Consider the following 20,935-nt stretch of genomic DNA (forward strand, 5'->3'; position numbering starts at 1 on the left):
CTCAGGCCTTTGTCCTTGCTGAGCTAGTATTCTGCTTGAGCTATGCCTCTAGCTCTTCTTCTTCTTCTTTTTTTTGGGGGGGGCTGGTTATTTTGCAGATTGAGTCTTGAGAACTTTTCTGCCTAGGCTGGGCTCAAACCATATTCATTCTATTCTCAGCCTCCTGAGTAATCCTGAGTAGTTAGAATTGCGGGCTTGAACATCAGTGTCCTGCAAGACTCATGAGGTTTTGAGGTGGGAAGGGTTGGGGTGTGTGTGTGTACACATACGTGTGCATGCATGTGCATACGTTTATGCATACAGTGATACTGAGGCCTAAACCCAGGACTTCACAGTCTTGATCCACTTGCTTGTGACTGGAGCTGTACTACTATGCTATTCTTCTAGCCCCTGCTTTTACCAGTTAATTGGAGATAAGTGTCTTTTCTGTTCTGGCTGACTTTGAACTCTGATCCTCCGATCTCAACCTGAGTGGCTAGGACTATAGGAGTGACCTGCTGGGGCCTAGCAAGATCCATGCTTTCAACTGTTATGTGACTTGAATCTGATGACTCAAGCTCCCTCTATCTCCTTGCCTCTCTCCATCACATAGCTTGTAGCAATAGCCACCTGTCTCTCTTCCTGAGCTCCCCTTGTCATAGAACCAACAGATGGAGAGCATTCAGTGTCCTCTTGACCAGTAGGGAGTCTGGTAGAGTAGCAGCCCTGGGCTAATGTAAGGCTGAGGCTCTGTCCTCCCCTACCCCATGGCCTTGCTCCTCCCTTCCCTGGTCCTTCAACAAACAGCTTGGTAAGGGACACTGGTTTCCTCCATAGCAGCTCTGGGTACAGGAGCTTGGCAGCCTGAGTTTGGGGACAGGAGAAAATGGTATGAGGGTGACCATGACATTTAGAAAGTGGACAAGCAGGGACCCACAGCAGGATGCCAGCTGTGTTCTGTAGCTATTGCCATAGGACTATGAGAAAGTCCTTGCTCCTCGGAGCTCTACTTTCTCTCCTTTTTACCTCACAGATTGTTAAAGGGGAAGTGATTTACCAGTGACGCTGTATTCACAAATAAAAGGGGGTAATTATTATTAGGTGGGCACGATGAAGGAAAAGGATGATGACTGACACTTCCCTTGCCCCTCCCCCAATACTACAGGAAGTAGCTACATGATTCAGAGGAAGGACTGGGATTTATTTGAATATAGCTACAAGGACCCAAAGGACCAAGGAAATCTCTATATCGGTGAGTCCAGTTCTGGTGGCCCATTAGTGATGGGGAAGGGGTGGGGGGAAGCTGGATGGGTCCTTAAAATGCTGGCCTTCCTGCCCTCAAGTAGTTCATAATCCAAGGGGCAGGCAGGACTGCAAATGGGATGGGGTGTAGCCTCTGGAATTTTTTTTTTTAAAGTTCTGGATCTTGAACTCAGAGGCTTGTACTTGCTAAGCATGCACTCTACCACTGAACTTCATTCCCCCTCCCCTTTTTTATTTTTACTGGTCTGGTGCTTAGACTCAAAGCTTGGACACTGTCCTTGGGCTTTCTCAAGGCTAGCACTCTACCCTTGAGCCACACCACTGCTGCCTTTTTCTGTGTACTTGGTACTGAGGAATCAAACCCAGGGAAAGTTTTGTGCATGCTGAGCAAGCATGCCTGGTTATTTTTTTTTTTATGTGTGTGCTAATACTGGGGTTTGTACTAAGGGCCTCATGTTTTCACTTTCTTCTACCAAAATGTCACTTCTGGCTTTTTGCTGGTTATTTGGAGATAAAAGTCTTTCCAATTTGTCTGCCCAGGCTGGCCTCAAACCTTGAGCCTCAGGGCTCAGTCTCCAGTGTAGCCGGGATTATTACAGGCAGTGAGCTACCAGCATCTGGTTCTACTGGTTGTTTTGGAGGTAGATCTCACCTCCTGCCTGGGCCAGTCTTCTACTCATATGTCCCCATATTGGGGAGGTGACAGACGAGCACCACCATACCCAGCCATTGGTTGTAATGGAGTCTTGTGTACTTCCCTTTTGCTCAGCCTGACTTCAGACCATCCCAGTTGTGCCATTCAACTAGCTAGGACTATGACTTGAGCCTTGCCCCCCCCCATTTTTGGAGATTGGGGCCCCACCAGGTAACCTCAGCTGGCCTGGAACTGGTTCGCGCAGCTTCAGGTTGTCCTCAAACTCTAGATCCTCCTGCTCAGCGTCTCAAGTGGTGGGGTTGTAGGTGTGGACTGATATACTCGGCTAGGGGCTGAGGAGAGCTGTACTCTTTGTTCAACTTGGAATAGAAGAATAGGTGATGTGGGGTGGTTAACGAGAGGATTGGGAGAAAGATTACTGGGGATTTGATGGAACGCCCTCCTTCTTCACCTTATCCCAGGTTACACAATGCAGGTGGGCAGCGCCGTCCTGCACCCCAAAGACATCACTATTGTGACAGGCGCTCCCCGTCACCGACATATGGGCGCCGTCTTCTTGCTGAGCCAGGAGGCAGGCGGAGACCTGCGGAGGAGGCAGGTGCTGGAGGGCACGCAGGTGGGCGCTTATTTTGGTAGCGCCATCGCCCTGGCAGACCTGAACAATGATGGGTGAGAATCTAGAGACCGGGGACAGCCTCTTGGACCAGGGGTAGGGGAGGAGGAGGGGAAGAGGGCAGGCTTGTCCAAGCCAGGTGAGAAAAATGGAAGCTTCGCAGTTGTGCATTTGCTCTTTGCAGGGTTTTGCAATGAGATCTTACGGGAGCCTGGGCGTTTGCGTGCTATTTGCATGACACCTGCACTTGCTTGTCTGCCCCTGTCATTTGCTTGGCTTCGGTGGATGTGGGCTATGTGAGTGTGCTCCTTGACTGTGCGGCTTCTCTGTGTCATGCATTTTCTATTCCGTGGGTCATGACGGCCTTCCCGGGCTCTTTGTGTATCTGTGTGTTCTGGCCAATCCGTTCTTGTTAAAGAACAGTTGCTGTCTGTTGGAGATCAGCCTTTCTCCTCTTCTCCCGTGCAGATGGCAGGACCTCCTGGTGGGTGCTCCCTACTACTTTGAGAGGAAAGAAGAGGTAGGGGGTGCTGTCTATGTCTTCATGAACCAGGCAGGAACCTCCTTCCCCACCCACCCGTCCCTCTTTCTTCATGGCCCCAGTCGCTCCACCTTCGGCTTCTCTGTGGCCAGCATTGGTGACATCAACCAGGATGGATTCCAGGGTATGAGCCAGCACCCCTCCCTCAGCATCCTCACAGAGTGCCAGCTGCATACCAGCTTGATAGGGCCCGCAGAGGAAAAGGTTTGGGATCTGCGCCCAGTTTGCTCAGAGCAATGCTAGAGAGAAGTTGTGCAAGGGTCCTGGGGGCACTCCTGAAAGGGCTGGGACTTGCCAGAAAAGGAACAGGGGCACAGCCACAGTGCGGGAATGTTCCCAATGACAGGGTGGGAGGCTGTGTATAAATGGTGTGGACATGCTGAAAGCTACTTCTTGAGTAATGAGCCAGGCACGGGTAGCTCACCAATGGCTGTAACCAGAGGCAGAGATCTAAGGATATCTGTTAGAAGCTAGCCCAGGAAATAAAGTCTGTGCAACTCTTATCTCCAGTTACCCAGCAAAAAGCTGGATGCAGAGCTGTGGCTCAAGCAGTAGAATTATAGGCTTAAGTGAAAAAGCCAAAAGCTCTTAAGGTGAAATAGGAGGGGTTAGGGCTGGGGAAGAGGGGTAAAGATCAAGAACGTAGTCTTTCAGATCTGGGGTGTAACTAAGGGCTAAAACAAAGTGGGACCCCTAGAGTAGTAGAGGTCATCTCCAGTGCTTTTGTAGACATGGGACTAGGCAGGCCTGGGGTGGCAGGGGGTAAAAAAGTATATGGGTGTGAACCTGGTTGCCATGGGAACAACTGGATTGTCCCAGTGTCACTTCTCTGACAACTTCCCAGGATATAGCTGTGAGCCTAAGGGAAGGCAGAGGAGCCAGAGTCCAGCAACAAAGCCCAGCACTTCCTATAGAAGGTTGATTGATGGCTTCTGCTGAGGCTCTACGTAGTTTTCCTTGGCCTCCTGTACTAACAAACTTGGCCTTCTGGTTACTCAGGCCTTAACCAACCAAATGTCACAAAGGACAAAGAGCCTCGTAAAAGTTAAGGTCTCCTAGTCCTTGGTATTTAGGCAGGAGCTCAAGCATTCTCTTCTCATTAGTTGTGTAACTGCGTCTGCTTCCTCGTCTGTGAAGGGGGCACAGTGATAACTTCCCTACAGCAACTCTTGTGAGGATTTATTAGACACATCCTGTTCCCCCTGGCCTCACTGACTAGGGACACCTCTTTAGTTATTAATTTATTGATTTGTCAGTCATGGGGCTGGAACTCAGGGTCTGGGTGCTATCCTGGAGCTCTTTTGCTCAAGGCTAGCACGCTGTGACTCTGTGGCTCAGTATCACTTCCGGTTTTCTGGTGGTTAATTGGAGATAAGTGTCTCACAGACTTTCCTGTCTGGGCTGGCTTAGAACATCAATCCGTAAGCCTCCTGAGTAGCTGGGATTATAGGTGTGTGCCACCAGTGGCTGGCTTTAGGAATACTTCTTTTACAACGCTCTTCTGATGGTGCTTTTTAGAAGAGCCACGTGTCTGGAAAGGAAGTTAGGGTGGGAGAGAGAAAGGGGTAAAACTCTTGAATGTTTTACTGTGAGACGCTGGGTAAGTTACTTCCCCCTTCTCCCGGCTCTACCTTTCTGCCTGGAAGCTCTGCAACCTCCTGCCTCTCCAAGCACATTTAGCCGAGTCAAATCAGTGCCACACTGGAATCTACAGCTTGTAGGACAGGGTCAGGGAGATGTGGGGTCCAGCATACCTGGGTAATCTTGTGTCTGTCTCTTCTTTCCAGACATTGCTGTGGGAGCCCCATTCGAGGGTTTGGGCACAGTATACATCTACCATAGCAGCTCTGGGGGGCTCCTCAGACAGCCGCAGCAGGTACGGATGGACAGATGTGACCACTGTCCCCTCCAGCTGTGAGGACCGTCCCCTTCCTTCCATCCACTTCTTCCCTATTCCCCTCTGGCCCCATCAGCCAGAGCGTGTCCTCAGCATTTCTCTCATCACAGATCATCTGTGGAGAACACCTGGGACTGTCTGGTTTGTCCACCTTTGGCTACTCCCTGAGTGGACACATGGATGTGGATGAGAACTCTTACCCGGACCTGCTCGTAGGAAGTCTGTCAGACCACATCGTGCTGCTGCGGTGAGACGGGGAAGTGGGCTCAGTCCATTCTCTCTTCCAACTCTGACTACGTGGCGCCTCAGCTTCAGCCTTCTTTGACATGGTGGAAGTCCAAACTTGAGCCCTGGCCAGGGGAGTCACTGATACCTGCCTGCTTTTGTTGTCTCTGCAGGGCTCGGCCTGTCATCAACATCGTCCACAAGACCTTGGTGGCCAGGCCAGCTGTGCTGGACCCCACACTTTGCACAGCCACCTCCTGGTGAGACTGTCAGCCGTGGCTCTAAGATGATCAGGCCCTATTCCTCATGTATGGGTAGACTAGGAGAGGCCCCAGGTCCCAAACCCTGTTCCCATCTATAACGATTGGATCTCAGGACATTCCCCAGTGTTAGCCCTCCTCACCCAACCTTATTATTTACTTTTTCTCGCCATAAGGCTTGAACTCAGGGTCTGATGTGCTGTCCCCGAGCCCCTTTGTGCTCAAGGCTAGCACTCTACCACTTGAGCCACAGCTCCACTTTCAGCTTTTTCTGGGTAGTTTATTGGAGATAAGAGTGTCATGGACCTTCCTGCCCAGCTGGCTTTGAACTCAGGTCATCAGATCTTAGCCTCCTGAATAGCTAAGATTATAGGCATGAGCCACCAGCATTTGGTTCCACCCAACCTTATTAAAAAGCAAAATTCCTCGTGGTGGTAGCTCACGCCTCTAATTCTAGCTGTTCAGGAATATGAGACCTGAAGACTGCAGTTCAAAACAAGCCCTAGCAGCAAAGTATGAGACTCTTATCTCCAATTAAACACCAACAAGCCAGAAATGGAATGATGGTCCAAGTGGTAGAATTGGGGGCAAAAGAACCAAGTGGTTGGCAAGAGGCACTCTGGAACAACTAGTTCAAACCCCAGCTGTGTATTGCAGGGTGGGAAGGTAGGCTCCCAAAGGAAGGGAGGAGGAGGAAAGCTATTAGGTGTATGGATGTGAGAAAGGAGGGAAAGTCATCTTGGGCAAATTATTAATCTCAAGATTCTTCATCTATAAAAGAGGTAATAATTTGGCATCATTAAGTGAGATAATATATTAAAAAGTTTGGGTTTTTTTTGGAGCCTTAGGTGCTCAAAAAATGTTAGCTGCTTAGAATGTGATAATTGGGACCCTAAATTCTATGTGAATGAAATGAAGGAAGGCAGGGAGGCAGGATAGTGGTGGCTGTGGTGTTCTGGACTAAAGAGCCTGAGGCTTAGGTTCAAAGGCTGGCTGTCAAATGAATGATGACTTCATTCCGTTTTCCCAATGGTGATCTTTGCCACCACCTCTTCTCTATGTCTGTAGTAGGAAAGAAGGAGCCAGGGACACCAAAGACCAGATTTGGGGACACCCCAGTTTTGCCCCTGCCTTTCCCTGGAGAGGAGCATTGAGTCCCTTTGCCTAAAACATAGGTGAGAGGTGAGGCCTGGCTCTGTGTCCCACTGTAACCAGACTCTCCCCCTCACCTCCCCCCCACCCCTGCAGTGTGCAGGTCGAACTGTGCTTTGCCTACAACCAGAGTGCTGGGAACCCCAACTACAGGCGAAACATCAGTGAGTGCTGGGCTCAGGGCAAGGGGGAGCACACTGGCCTGACCATTCGCTGACTGTCCTGTCTACCTGCAGCCCTGGCCTACACCCTAGAGGCTGACCGGGATCGCCGCCCACCACGGCTCCGATTTGCTCAAAGCCAGTCTGCCATCTTTCATGGCTCCTTCTCCATGCCAGAGATGCTCTGCCAGACTCTGGAGTTGCTTCTGACGGTGAGGGAGGAGATTGGGGCAGGATGGGAGCTCCAGGAAAGGTGATCAATGTCCTCTAGGTCAAAGGTGAGGGAAAAGGAGGGTCTCCTCAGATTGGAAGTTAGGGAAGTCAACCTGGAATGCCATCGGGCTGATGGGCTTAGATAAGCCTTGCTGGAGTAGGAGCTGGAGGTCAGGGGGAGGTGAAGATAAAGCCTAAGGGCCCTGTCACTGTGAGAAACTGGAGGACTGTGGGATGAGAAGGCTTCGTTCATTGTGGGACTTGGGGGAAAGGAGTCCCTGACTGGTGGCAAGCTCAGCCCCTCTCTGGGATTTGGTGGAAGAGGAAGGTAGAAATGGAGACCCCATGATGAAGGGGACGTCTCCCTGGAAGGACCTTCTCTCATGGTGGGGAGTCAAGATGGTAGAAAGTTTCGATTTACTAGCAGAACGAATGGGGGTTCAGCTTAACAGGGTGGAGACAGGCCTAGTTTTTTGTCGGAGGCTTAGGATAGCATGAGGAGCCTTCCCAGGAGATGGCAGGACTGGATTCAGTCCCCTTTGCCTCATCAGGACAACTTCCGAGACAAACTCCGGCCCATTGTTATTTCTCTGAACTACTCTCTACCTCTGCGGCTGCCCGAGCGCCCACGGCTGGGGCTGCGGTCGCTGGATGCTTACCCAGTTCTCAACCAGGCCCAGGCTCTGGAGAACCACACTGAGGTGGGTGGGGAGGGGCCATGCTTGGGTGGGCTCTGGGGGCCTGGGGATGTTGTTGCTGTGGAAGCCCCTCATGCCTCTGACTGACTGCCCCCAGGTTCAGTTCCAGAAGGAGTGTGGGCCAGACAACAAGTGTGACAGCAACTTGCAGATGCGGGCAGCTTTTGTGTCTGAGCAGCTGCAGCGGCTGAGCAGGTGAGCTCAGAGGTGCCGACTGGCCCAGGGTGAGGCAGGGACCCATTGACTAGGCCCAGTCCGAATGGAAAGACTGTAATGAGCCAATGAGGAGAGTCTCCACCAGGGGAGATGATAGAGCCAGTCAGGCCATGTGCAGAAGGGGATTTTTCTCATCCCCAGAGACCCCCAGGGGTGTGGCCGGGTGGATCTGAATTGTGCTTTGGAGGTGGGGTTTTAACTGAGTTCCAGGCTCTCCCTGTCCCCCCTTTTCCAGACTCCAGTACAGCAGGGATGTCCGGAAGCTGCTCCTGAGCATCAATGTGACCAATAGCCCCAGTCCAGAGCGGGCCGGGGAGGATGCGCACGAGGCGCTGCTCACCCTGGAAGTGCCTCCCGCCCTGCTCCTGTCCTCAGTGCGCCCTGTGAGTGCCTGCTGGCCAGGCTCGGCCCAGTTCAGGGCTTCCCACGTATTTGTATTGCAATATGCATGATTCTGGGAGCTGGCCTCCTCTGGATTGGGCCTCTTCCCGTGTCCTGCTTTGTCCCTAATGCTTGGGGGCTCATCTTGCAAGACTTCTGACCCTGCTCCCGCTCCATAACAGCAGAGTGTAAGCCCACACCTGACCTTAGGTCTTTTTTCCTCAGTCTGGAACTTGCCAAGCTAATGAGACCATCCTGTGCGAGCTGGGGAACCCCTTCAAAAGGAACCAGAGGGTAAGCTCTTGCTTATATCTTCCCCCTCTGTGTGTGTGTGTGGGGGGGGTGTCTGTGTAGGTGTTGTGTGTGTTCATCCTCACCTATCTGCCTCCACTGCCTTGAAGTAAAGATTAGGATAAAGGAAGCCAGACACTGGTGGCTTAAACCTGTAATCTTAGCATCTCAGGAGGATAAAATCTAAAGATGGCTTCATGCATGCCAGGCAAGCATTCTACCACTAAGCCACATTCCTAACCCAAGATTACTATTGTTTTACATAAGAAATATGTTTAGAAAGTTGCAGTAGCTGAAGTGTCAGAAATGTCATCTGGAGGCTGGTAGTTTGGCCTAGTGGTGGAGTGCTTACCTAGCATGCACAAAGATCAGGGTTCAATTCCTCAAGACCACATAGATAGAAAAAGCTGGAAGTGGTGCTGTGGCTCAAGTGGTAGAGCATTAACCTTGAGAAAGCCCAAGGACAGTGCTCAGGCCCTGAGTTCAAGCCCTAGGACTTGCCAAAAAAAAAAAAAAATAGAAATGTCATCTGGACGTTAAAAGAGGAAAAAAAAAAAAAGAGAGACAGGGGTATGTTTGGAACTGGTCACCTAGAACGGAAGGAAGAAGAGGTCAGCCAGCCATCTCCCTGGCATGGTGTTGGCCTCTTCTCTTCCCTGAGCTATCACCTGACCAGGCCACCAATGCCCCTCTCTCTGACTCGGGATAGATGGAGCTGCTCATCGCCTTTGAGGTCATCGGGGTAACTTTGAACACCAGGGACCTTCAGGTGCAGCTGCAGCTGTCCACGTGAGTAAATTAGTAGAGCCAGTCTTGTGGTGGCTGAGGTCAGATTCTGGGTCTCCTTTCTACCCCTTGTATTCCCTCCCCAGGTCAAGTCACCAAGACAATCTTCAGCCCATGACTCTGACCCTGCTGGTGGACTACACACTTGAGGCATCACTTAGCATGTGGGTAACTGCTCTGTTCTCTACTTCATCCCACCCCAGCCTGATATGCCTGAGCCAGGGTCCCCCTACCCCAAGGTATCTCCTAAATTTCTCTGACACCCCTCTTGGCTTGATGACTACATGTCACCTTTCCCTTTGTAACAGAAAAGGAAGAGTCAGCAACCTGGGGCTCAGGTGTTGGTCCATGATATTCCTTAAAAACTCTTTGCGAGGGTATCAATGTGTGGGAATTAAGGCACCATTTATCTGGCAAATATCATGTAACCCTTCTATTAATTACAATAAAAATATATTTAAAAAAAACTCTTTGTGAGGGCTTGGGGCATAGCCTAGTGTTAGAGTTCTCACTTAGGACTCACAAAGCCCTGAGTTCGATTCCTCTGTATCACATACTCAGAAAAAGCCGGAAGTGGTACTGTGGCTCAAGTGGCAGGGCGCTAGCCTTGAGCAAAAAATGTCCAAGGACCGTGCCCAGGCCCTGACTTCAAACCCCAGGACTAGCAAAAATAAAAATAAACAACAGGGGCCGGGAGTTTGGCCTAGTGGTTAAAGTGCTTGCCTAGCATGCACGAAGACCCGGGTTCGATTCCTTGGTACCACATACATAGACAAAAGCCGGAAATGGTGCTGAGGCTCAAGTGGTAGAGTGCTAGCCTTGAGAAAGTCCAAGGACAGCGCTCAGGCCCTGAGCTCAAGCCCAGGACTGGCAAAAAAAAAATAAAATAAAATAAACAACAACAAAACCTCTTTGTGAACAGGGCACCAGCTGCTCATGGCTGTAATGCTACTATCATGCTACTCAGGTGGCTGAGGTCTGAGGATTAGGGTTCAAAGCTAGCTCTAGTAGGAAAGTTCTGAGATTCTTCAACTAACCAACAAAACATGCCAGAAATGGAACTGTGGCTCAAGTGGTAGAGGCTAGCCTTGAGCAATAAGGCTGAGGGACAGTGCCCAGGCCCTGTATTCAAGCCCCAGGACTGAGAAACAAACTCATTGTGCGTCCAGGTGATGGTGGGAGATGAAGCCAAAAACAAAACAAAAACAAATAATGCACTGTACAAAGAATTTCACAATTATCCCACTGACTTCTCAAACTGCCCTATGTCATACTAATTATTACCAACTCCACTTTTTACAGTTAGGGAAACTGAGGACAGTTTGCTTGAGGCCACTTTGCTGGTAAATGGAAGAGCTGAGTTTATACCCAAGCTCACCAGACTTCAAAGGAGCTGTTGTTTACCAGCTTTGGTGTCTTTCCCTCTGCCAGGGCCCTGCCTTCCTACCCCATGATTTGTCTTTCTTACCCCTAGGGTAAATCACCGGCTACAGAGCTTTTTTGGTGGGTCTGTAATGGGAGAGTCTGGCATGAAGACTGTAGAGGATGTGGGAAGCCCTCTCAAATATGAGTTCCAGGTAAGCACCCCTGCAGGGTCCTGGCTGGTACTTGTGGAAAAGATGATGGAGGTTCAGGTGTTAGAAATGATTCAGGATGTTGAGGTGTCGCATAGAAATAAGGACACCAACTCAAAAGGAATTTGGCAAAGCAAAGTCTACTTGGGGGAAGGGAAAGTGGGAGAAAAAACATGGGAAGGAGTATCTGTTCAAGTAGTAATGTACCACTACCTAACAAATGTAACTGTAATCCCTCTATACATCACCCCAACAATAAAATATAATTTTTTTAAAAAAGTTCACTTCTGCCGAAGAGTAATCATCAACCAAAATCTGGCAAGCAAGCACACAAAGCAGGCAAGCCCTGCCCCTCTGCTCACATTGGCTGAACTCGGGTTCACAATCTGTGAAAGTATCTGACTTAATTAACAGAATGTAATTAAGAAGCTCTTTAAAATTTTTTTTTTTCAAAAGAAATTTTTTTTCTCCTTTTTGTCAGCCATGGGACTTGAACTCGGGGCCTAGGTGCTGTCCCTGAGCTCTTTTACTCAAGGCTAGCAGCATTCTACCACTAGCAGCCATAGCACCGCTTCTCCTTTTCTGGTGGAGTCTCATGGATGTACCTGCCTGGACTCATTTTGAACCACGATCTTAAGAGCTCAGCCTCCTGAGTAGCTAGGATTACAGGCAGGAGCCACTGATATAGGCTGTCTTAGTTAAAGTGCAGCAGGAAAAAGATGTAACTAAAATGTAATTAACAACGGCCAAGCCATCGGGCCAAAGCAGAACGATTCAGCAAAACAAAATATCTGAAAATAAACAGAGAGGAAGCAGACTACTTTAATAGAAAAGACGCTTTTCTCACAGCAGACAGGAGGACTGGGAGCTGGTGAGATGGAGGTGGTTTTCTAAGAGATAGTAACCATGACACCCTTTGTGTCCACAGGTAAGCCCAGTAGGGGAGGGGCTGGCAGCCTTAGGCACCCTGGTTCTAGCGCTGGAGTGGCCCTATGAAGTCGCCAACGGCAAGTGGCTCCTGTACCCAACGGAGATCACTATTCACGGAAATGGATCCTGGCCCTGCCTCCCACCCGGCGACCTTGTCAACCCTCTCAACCTCACTCTGTCTGTAAGTTCACCAGCAGGGACCCCTCTCCTTTGCATCTCATTTGCATCTCATTTGCATCTCATCTCATTTGCAGCCTACCTAGCAGAAAGCTGGTGTCTTCCAACCCTTCTTCAAAAAGTCTCCTTCTTTCAAAGTCTCCTTTGGAAAACCCTTGCTTTCCCAATCTCCTTTTCCTTGCTCTCACTTCTACCCCCCCCAACAAATAATGTCTTCCCTGTTCAGGATCCTGGGGACAGACCACCGTCTCCACAACGCAAGCGGCGACAGCTGGACCCAGAGGATGGACAGGGCCCTCCACCTGTCACTCTGGCTGCTGCCAAAAAAGCCAAGTCTGAGACCGTGCTGGTGAGTGACCAGGACAGGAATGGGTACAACCAGCCAGGGTATGAGAGGTAGAGCCCACTTACTAGGAGACTCTGGTTTGAAAGGTGATATGGGCCCAGCCCTCAGGAGCTTCTAGACAGAGAGAGAGGCTTGTCTCTTGCCCCAGGGGTACCCTCCTCTGACAGGGGAGCATTCAACACACTAGACCAAGGAGGAGGAGCCATTGGCTCTATTCCAATGAACCCCAAGCTGTTGCAGGCTGTTCAAAGCTTTGAACACCAGGCACAGGGAGTGGGGAGGGGCAGGAGGATGAATGGGGCATGGCACCTTCTATGACAGGAAAGAAACAGGCCTAAGAAGCCAGTATGGACTTAACCTGGGTGACGTCTGAGGTGATGTCCCAATAGGCTAAACACTACCAAAGGCTCAGTGGGTAAGAAGGCGGGGAAGAGGAATCAGGTGGTTGTGACTGTCCGGGGACTTGAACTTAGGGACTGGGTGCTGTCTCTGAGCTTTAGTGCTCCAGGCTGGTTTCTACCTCCTTGAGCCACAGCTCCACTTCCAGCTTTTGGTGATTAATTGGAGATCAGAGACTCACAGTCTTTCTGGCTTAGGCTGGCTAGGAACCATGATCTTTAGATCTCAGTTTCCTGAGCAGGTAGTAGGATTTCAGGCCTGAGCCATGAGCACCTGGCTAAGAATAAGTTTTATGTCACTAAGTTTCTGGCATCAGATAAGCTTGGCCTAAACAGGAAAAAAAAATCTACTTTCACTGTATGTGTGTGCCATGGGGAATGTGGGTATGTGAAGAAATGAAGTCAGATGGCCTCCGTTGCCCAGGGATGAGGCAAAGACTAGGTGAGTTGAAAGGAAGGAAGGAAGCCTGAGGAGCCAGTTCTCATGTCTTACGTTCACTGTCCACCTCAGACCTGTGCCACTGGCCGTGCCCGCTGTGTGTGGCTGGAGTGCCTCATTCCTGATTCTACCACCACCACCAACGTGAGCGTGAAGGCCCGGGTGTGGAACAGTACCTTTATTGAGGTCAGTCCTGGGTCTGCCATGCTATGCCACACACCGGGGTGAAGAGAGCAACAGGGAAGGGGTGAAGCCAGGGTGTGTGTGTGTGTGTGTGTGTGTGTGTGTGTGTGTGTGTGTGTTCTGCACAGGTGTGGGTCCCTCATCATGGGCTCTCGTCAGTGTCACAGTTGCGTGTCTGCTTGTGGATATGTGATGTTTCCATGATACCTGTTCTTGTGTGGCTGTTACTCTGCCCTGTGCCCATTATGTTTTCCATCTCCATATATTTACCCCATTCCTTCCACCCTGTAGAAGGCCAGCTTCTCTGCTCTGTCACTGTGTAGAAACTCCCATTCAGCTTTTGAGGTCTTCATCACCTTTCCAACTTCACCACTGAACTGAGTTTTCTCCCTCTGGACGCACTAGAACTTTCTCAGAAAAGCTGCACCTACCTCTCATGCTTCACTCTGAATTGAGGTTTCTCACATGCTAGCCTTCTCTTGTCACCTAGACCAGACTTTTGCTGTGACTATGTGACTAGGTTATCAATCTTTCTAGGATATGTGGTTTCTTTCTTTTTTTTTAATGCCAGTCCTGGGGCTTAAACTCAGGGCCTGGGCACTGTCCTGGGACACTTTTTGCTCAAGACTAGAGCTCTGCCACTTGAGCCACAATGCTACTTGCAGCAGTATGTGGTACTGAGGAATCGAACCCAGGGCATCGTGCATGGTAGACAAGCACTCTACCACTAGGCCCTACTCCTGGCCCCAATATGTGGCTTCCCCTACTTACTTCCAAAAGATGCCATAGATAAATGAGTGAGCAAGACTGCATACCAAAACTTAGGCTAGATTTGACCTATGGGTTTGATCTATGCCCCTCATTATCTCTGCTGTCCCCCGTCTCCAGCCCAGCACCTGAGTGAAATGCATTTTTGTGTGGCAGAAGGGCCTAGCTGATAGGTTTTTAGAGGTTGTTGCTTAAAGATGCTGCCTAGTGAGAGAATGAGGGAAGGGGGGAGGAGGGTCAGGGGTGTGGCTTGGAGGGGCTTTGGTTGCTTCTTCTGACCCTCTCTTCCCTGCTTCCAGGATTATAGAGATTTTGATCGAGTCAGGGTAGATGGCTGGGCCACTCTGTTCCTGCGGACCCACGTCCCCACCATCAACATGGAGAACAAGACCACGTGGGTGAGTGAGCACGAGAATGAGGGCCTCAGCCAGGACACCTTGAAGAGGATGCTGACACACTCTAGCTATGGAATGTCCATCTTGACAACAAGGCAGAAGCATTCTAACGTCAGGCCACACCCCAGAGTAACTAAGTACGATCTCGGGACAGTGGGCACAGTGCTAGGATGTGCCCACAGGACTCTTAATGTGACTCTGATAGGTAGCCACGGTAGAGAACAACTGCCTTGGACTGTATATCTATTTTACAGCAGAGGAGACTGAAGCCCCAAGGACACGACTGACCTGCTCAAAGTAGCATAGGTTGTCGGGCAAGGGCTGGTTACCTGGCCTTCCTGATCACCTCACCTCACCCCTTGTCAACATCCACTCTAAAGACGTTAAGTGTCTAGTCACTGGCAATGCAGAGAGGGCAGTGGATAATACAGCAAATGAGGGACCACTGATCAGCGGTATAGATGTTATGACTGCCATGAGACAGAAACGAAGAGGTAATTGGGCTCAATGAGAATTCAGGACGTCCCAGAACCGAAAGGTCAGAATACCAATGTCCTACATGCTACCCATCAAAAATAGAGTTAAAACTGGCTGGGATGATGGGTACGTATAATCCTGGAACTTGTATACTGAGGCAGGAGGATTTCCTGAGCCTGAAGTCCGAGCTAAGCAACTTAGGGAGATGCTGTCTCAAAAAGAAAAAGAAGGCCGGGCGCCAGTTGCTCACGCCTATAATCCTAGCTGCGTAGGAGGCTGAGATCTGATTATGGTTCAAAGCCAGCCAAGGCATGAAAGTCCATGAGACTCTTATCTCTAGTTAACTACCAGAAAACTAGAAGTGGTGCTGTGGCCCAAGGGGTAGAGTGGTAGCCTTGAGCTGAAGAGCTTAGGGATAGCATTGGGCCCAGAGTTCAAGCCCCACGACCAACCAAAAAAAAAGGAAAAAAAGAAAATGTAAACGTGTGTATATGTGTGTATATGCATCTAGATGTGTTTGTGTGTAATAAAACATATTTACAAACGTGTACACACATTTACACACATGTGTATACATACATATATGAAACGTATGTATATAATTCACTCCCCATAATAGGCACAAAAGTTAGTGTACAACAAACAAATAATGGGTATTATCAAGTACTGTCCCATTGCCAGATCTTCCCAGATGAGTCTCGTCCCTGGTAGAATCAGAAAGCTTGAAAGAAAAGCTTCCAAACTTGATTTTAAGTCACAACTGGGGGAATAAATATGATAAAATGTCTATAATTTGTTGTGGAAAGGATATAAGTGAAATATGTAGGACATACATGCAAGAGAGATGAGAGGGAGGTTGGTCAAATATACCGCATATTTCCTAAAATAATGTACTATAGAAGAGGTGGAGGAGGGACCAGACAGAAAGATCAATGGGACAGAATTTAGGTGTTTTGGTTTCTCTCTCTCTCTCTGTCTCTCTCTGTCTCTTTCTCTCTCCCTCCCCCCCCCCTTTTCAGTACTGGGAATTAAACTCAAGACCTCAAGTTATAAACATTCTGTTACTTCATCCATACCTCTAGTCCCCCCACCCCCTTTTTTTGTATTTTATTTTTATTTATTTATTTTTTGTGTGCTAGTCCTGGGGCTTGAACTCAGATCCTAGGCACTGTCCCTTAGCTTCTCTTGCTCAATGCTAGCACTCTACCACTTGAGCCACAGCACCTCTTCTGGCTCTTTTTGTTTATGTGGCACTGAGTAATTAAACCCAGGGCTTTATGCATGCTAAGCAAGCAGTCTATCACTAAACCATACTCCCAGCCCCAACCCTTCCCTTTTCTTTTGTTACTCAAAGCTAGTGGTTTTACCACTTGAGCCACAGCTCCCCTCTTGGCCTTTTGGTGGTTAATTTGAATAAGAGACTCATGGACTTTCTTTCCATTGGCTAGCTTTGAACCTTGATCCTTAGATCTCAGCCTCCTGAGAAGCTAAAATTATAGATGTGATCCACCAATAGCCATCCAGCTTTGTGTGCTTTTATTTATTATTTTATTTATTTATTTGTGAGGCTTGAACTCATTGTCTCGACACTGTCCCTGAAAGCCACAGTGCCACTTCTGATTTTCTGATGGTTAATTGGAGATAAGAGTCTCACAGACTTCCCTACCTGGGCTGGCTTTAACGTCAATCCTCAGATCTCAGCCGCCTGAGTAGCAAGGATAAAAGGCGTGAGCCACCAGCACCTGGATTATTATTATTATTATTATTATTGTTATTATAAAGGTGATGTACAGAGGGTTATAGTTACATGAGACAGGTAAAGTATACATTTCTTTTTTGACAATGTTACTCCTTCCCTCACTCTCTCCCAGCTTTTCTCTGTGTTTGTTGTTGTTATTGTATTGTTTTTGGTTTTGGTTGTGGGGTTTGAACTCTGGACCTGGGCACTGTCCCTGAGTTCTTCAGCTCAAGGCTTGCACTCTACCACTTGAGCCACAACTCCACTTCCGGTTTTCTGGTGATTAACTGGAGATAAGAGTCTCACGGACTTTTGGGGCCTGAACTGGCTTTGAACCTTGACCTTCAGATCTCAGTTTCCTGATTAGCTAGGAATACATCGCCTGGCTATGTATTTCATTTTTGAGATAAGTTCTCACAAAACTTTTGGTGTGCTGGCCTTGAGCTTGCCATTCTGCCTTTGCTTCCTGAGTAGCTGAGATTAAAGGCATGACCCACCAAGCCTGAATAGAGTACACGTTAACTCTATAGAGAATGTTTTATTTTGCTGTTCTAGGATCCATAATGTTATCCAGGCTGTCTCTAAACTCTGGATCATCTAGGATTATATGCATGGGCCACCATAACCAGCGTAGAAAGATAATTAAGTAGTATTGAGAGAATATATTTAGTTCAGACCATGAGCAAAAATATATTGAAGCTAGATTAAAAAAAAAATTTCAATGTTGGAAAGGGAATGAGCCAAAATAAAGGACTAACTTCAGTACCTTTAGACACAGAAGATTCAGCAGAGAAGTTCACACATCTGGGACAGAACTGGTACACAGCCTAGATATGTGGCTCATAAACCACATATGTGGCTCCAGGCTGCCTTATCAGATCTGAGGCTGGTGCTAAGGAGCTGGACAGATAGACCTGCAGGTGTGAAGTTAGCAAGGGTTTTTCTATTTCCTGGCTGCCCCCTACTGGCAATAGGTCAAACCTCTGGTCCCCAGCCCAGCTGGGGTAGAGAATTTGGCACAGGACTGAGTCTCTTCCTCCCCTCCCCAGTTCTCTGTGGACATCGACTCTGACCTGGTGGAGGAACTGCCAGCTGAGATCGAGCTGTGGCTTGTCCTTGTGTCCGTGGGTGCTGGGCTGCTGTTGCTGGGCCTGATAATTCTTTTGCTGTGGAAGGTAGGACCCCCAAGCTACCTGGGACCCTCCCCCCTCCCCCAGACCTCCTGCCAGCACGTGCTCCATGCCATGGCTCCCTAGCCCATTCCACATTTCCATTTCAGCCCCTTCCTCCCAGTTCCTCCCTTCCTCCTCCCTAGCTTCCAGTCTCCTCCCTGCCTGGGTTATAATGGAGGGAGCTAAGAGTTGAAAGGGACACTCAAGAGCACAGGTGTCTGGTCATCCCACCGTGCGGGACCCCCAAACTCAGTTATGCAGGCTCCCCAGCCCTAAGCCCCCAAACCCCTGAGTACTGCTGGCCAGGAACTGCTCCCCAAAAGTCCCTGATGCCCTCCCCACCTCCTCCCCTCCAGTGCGGTTTCTTCAAGCGAGCCCGCACTCGTGCCCTGTATGAAGCCAAGAGGCAGAAGGCGGAGATGAAGAGCCAGCCTTCAGAGACGGAGAGGCTGACCGACGACTACTGAGGGGGACAGCCCCCACCCCGGCCCACCTGGGTAACGCAGCCTGCAGGCCTCTCCCCCGAGCATCCCAGCTGGCCAGGGCCTCTAACTCTGTGCTATCTGCTCCTCTCCCCTCACCTCAGAGGATAGCCCAGTCACACACACACACACACACACACACACACACACACACACACACACTTCCTGTCTGGCTCTTAAGGAATCCCAGAAGAGTGTCACAGTCCTCTCTGTGACCCATCTACTTTCTGGGGACAGGAGAAGAGTCACAGTCAAGGTTAACCCCACCACCACCTCTGTAGGAATGTTGAGAATGAGTCTAAGCGTCTCCATTCCTGGCCTCCCCTTCTGCCTCTCCCTTTCCTCTCTGCCTTCCTCAGTTCCCTCTTCCTCTGGATGGGGCATGGGGAAGTTCATTCTCTCCATCTCACACTGAGATGGGTGTATTTGCATCAGGGTCCTGGATTCTGAGGACCGTGGCAGGGAAGAGTCTGGGCACTTCCTCCTCTGCTTGAGAGCTGGATGCTAACAGTCTTCCTCCTCTGACCCCCACTTCCAGTGTGACTTCTTTAAGCGGACCCGCTACTACCGGATCATGCCCAAGTACCATGCCGTGCGCATCCCGGAGGAGGAGCGTTACCCGCCTCCAGAGAGCACCCTGCCCACCAAGAAACACTGGGTGACCAGCTGGCAGACCCGGGACCGATACTACTGACGTTCTCCCCGATTTCCCAGTATCCCCTCCCCCACCATGTGCCCTTCCTATTTATCATAACTTATGCCTCCAGTGGTCCACTGGGGCTGCTGCCTTTGGCTGGCACCAGCAGGCTCAGGCACATGTGCCCCTTTCTCCGCCCTCTCCCCTCCCTTCAGACCCAGGCCTATGCTGTCTGGCTGCAGGCATCTCCCTCAGGGCCTCACAATGCTGAGCATTCGACAGCCCTGCGCCCTGGACACACGTGGGGCCCACTATTCATGGCCTGTGTTTGTGTACTATGTCTCAGCCTCTGCCTGTGCCAAAACCAAGCCAAAGGACCTCTGCCAGACATGGAAGGAAGAAAAAGCCCCTGATGGGGTGACCTCTCCTCTTCCACACTGGATCTAACTTGAGCCATAGTCACTGGACTGACTTTGCTGTCCAGAGGAAAACTACTGACTGACTGGTAGCCGCTGCCCTTCCCAGCTGCAGCTCCCAGGCACCCCCAACCACAGAGTTGGGTCCCACCGAGGACTGTCCCAGGTGGGAGCACGATCACAGGCACTGAGCTCAGACCCTCGAGCCACAAACTAGAAAGCAGGTCCCTAGAGCATTTTCTTTCATGGATTTCTGAAGCTTCTCTTCTTGGCCCTGACTGGACTGGCAGGGAACGCAGCCCAAAGGAACAAAGAGAAACCGTGGGCAGCCTGGACACGCTGTGCTAGGACGCCTCAGGAGACCAGAGGGGCAGTTCTGGCTAAGCAGATGTTGGCAGGGTGCAGCAGATGTTGGCAGGATGCAGAGGGCATCAATTCAGGCCACCACCACCATCCCAGCCTCAACAGGGCCTGGCGAGATCCCACTGCGAACAAAACTTGAATGTAGAATCCGGAGGGAGCCCCTTCCCTGTCCCAGCCAGCCGCACCCACTCTCCTCACTGACTGGTTTGGAGCCTAGAGTCTCCCTGGCTGTTCTTGGCTCTCAGAGCAACCTGGCTCTTGCCCCATTCTGTACCCCAGGGCCCATTCTAGCAGTTGAGGTTGGTTCCCAAGACCTCTCCTGATCCCTTCTCACTGACAGGCTCACTCCCCAACTCCCCCCCTCCATGGTACTGTAGCAGGGGGGCTCCCCCTTCCCCCTTGTGCCTTCTTTGTATATGAGCTTCTCACAGCTACCAATAAATAGCTCCCAGTTTGTACCACTGTATTGGCCCTCTACTCATCCCGACTTTTCAGTCGGAATGGATGATGGATGATGCCAATCCCCTTGGTAGACAAGTCCAGGTTGCTGGTGGCTAGGCTTGAAGGTAAAGATCTGTGGAAACGCCAGCCCCTATCTAAAGGCTAATCACAGACACAGAAATGAGATCAAGAAGCTCAGATGATGGCAAAGAGACACTTTGGAGAAATCCAGTGCTGGGCTGGTGTGGGGTGGGGGAGGTGGGGGCAGCGGTGGTGCAGGGAAGGAAAACTACTCTGTGCTGGTGGCTCATGCCTGTAATTTTAGCTGCTCTGGAGGCTGAGATTTGAGGATCATGGTTCAAAGCCAGCCCTAGTAAGAAAGTTTGTGAGACTCTTTGCTTAAAAAACAACAATAACAAGCTGGGCGTAGTGGCTCACGCCTGTAATCCTAGCTACTCAGGAGGCTGAGATCTGAGGATCAAGGTTCAAAGCCAGCCTGAACGCAAAAGGACCTGAAACTCTTATCTCCAATTAACCTCTAGAAAATGGGAAGTGGGGCTTGGCTAGGTAGCCTTAAGTTGAATAGCTCAGGGACAGCACCCAGGCCCAAAGTTCAAGCCCCATGACCCACAAAAAAAAAAAAAATACCAAAAAAGCCAGAAATAGAA

The 20,935-nt window shown here is 50.0% G+C and overlaps 1 protein-coding gene across 1 annotated transcript in view; it reads left to right on the forward strand.

Moving 5' to 3' along the window:
* The window catches only part of Itga3 (integrin subunit alpha 3), a 33,305-nt gene extending 13,021 nt beyond the window's left edge, over nt 1-20,284 (forward strand). The window contains exons 5-25 of the mRNA XM_090350966.1: nt 1,145-1,231; nt 2,359-2,566; nt 2,979-3,175; nt 4,839-4,927; nt 5,059-5,195; nt 5,347-5,433; nt 6,682-6,749; nt 6,822-6,958; nt 7,511-7,660; nt 7,755-7,852; nt 8,109-8,256; nt 8,480-8,548; nt 9,255-9,334; nt 9,418-9,495; nt 10,806-10,908; nt 11,834-12,016; nt 12,239-12,361; nt 13,268-13,381; nt 14,446-14,544; nt 17,806-17,931; nt 18,949-20,284. Of these exons, the coding sequence (XP_090207092.1) occupies nt 1,145-1,231; nt 2,359-2,566; nt 2,979-3,175; nt 4,839-4,927; nt 5,059-5,195; nt 5,347-5,433; nt 6,682-6,749; nt 6,822-6,958; nt 7,511-7,660; nt 7,755-7,852; nt 8,109-8,256; nt 8,480-8,548; nt 9,255-9,334; nt 9,418-9,495; nt 10,806-10,908; nt 11,834-12,016; nt 12,239-12,361; nt 13,268-13,381; nt 14,446-14,544; nt 17,806-17,931; nt 18,949-19,104 (2,537 nt within the window). The 3' untranslated portion in view covers nt 19,105-20,284. The remainder of the gene's footprint in view (nt 1-1,144; nt 1,232-2,358; nt 2,567-2,978; nt 3,176-4,838; nt 4,928-5,058; nt 5,196-5,346; nt 5,434-6,681; nt 6,750-6,821; nt 6,959-7,510; nt 7,661-7,754; nt 7,853-8,108; nt 8,257-8,479; nt 8,549-9,254; nt 9,335-9,417; nt 9,496-10,805; nt 10,909-11,833; nt 12,017-12,238; nt 12,362-13,267; nt 13,382-14,445; nt 14,545-17,805; nt 17,932-18,948) is intronic.
* The last annotated feature ends 651 nt before the right edge of the window (nt 20,285-20,935 follow it).

This window comes from Megascapheus bottae, chromosome 17 (assembly GCF_031878675.1).
Source record: "Megascapheus bottae isolate mThoBot1 chromosome 17, mThoBot2.hap1, whole genome shotgun sequence".
NCBI lineage: Eukaryota > Metazoa > Chordata > Mammalia > Rodentia > Geomyidae > Megascapheus > Megascapheus bottae.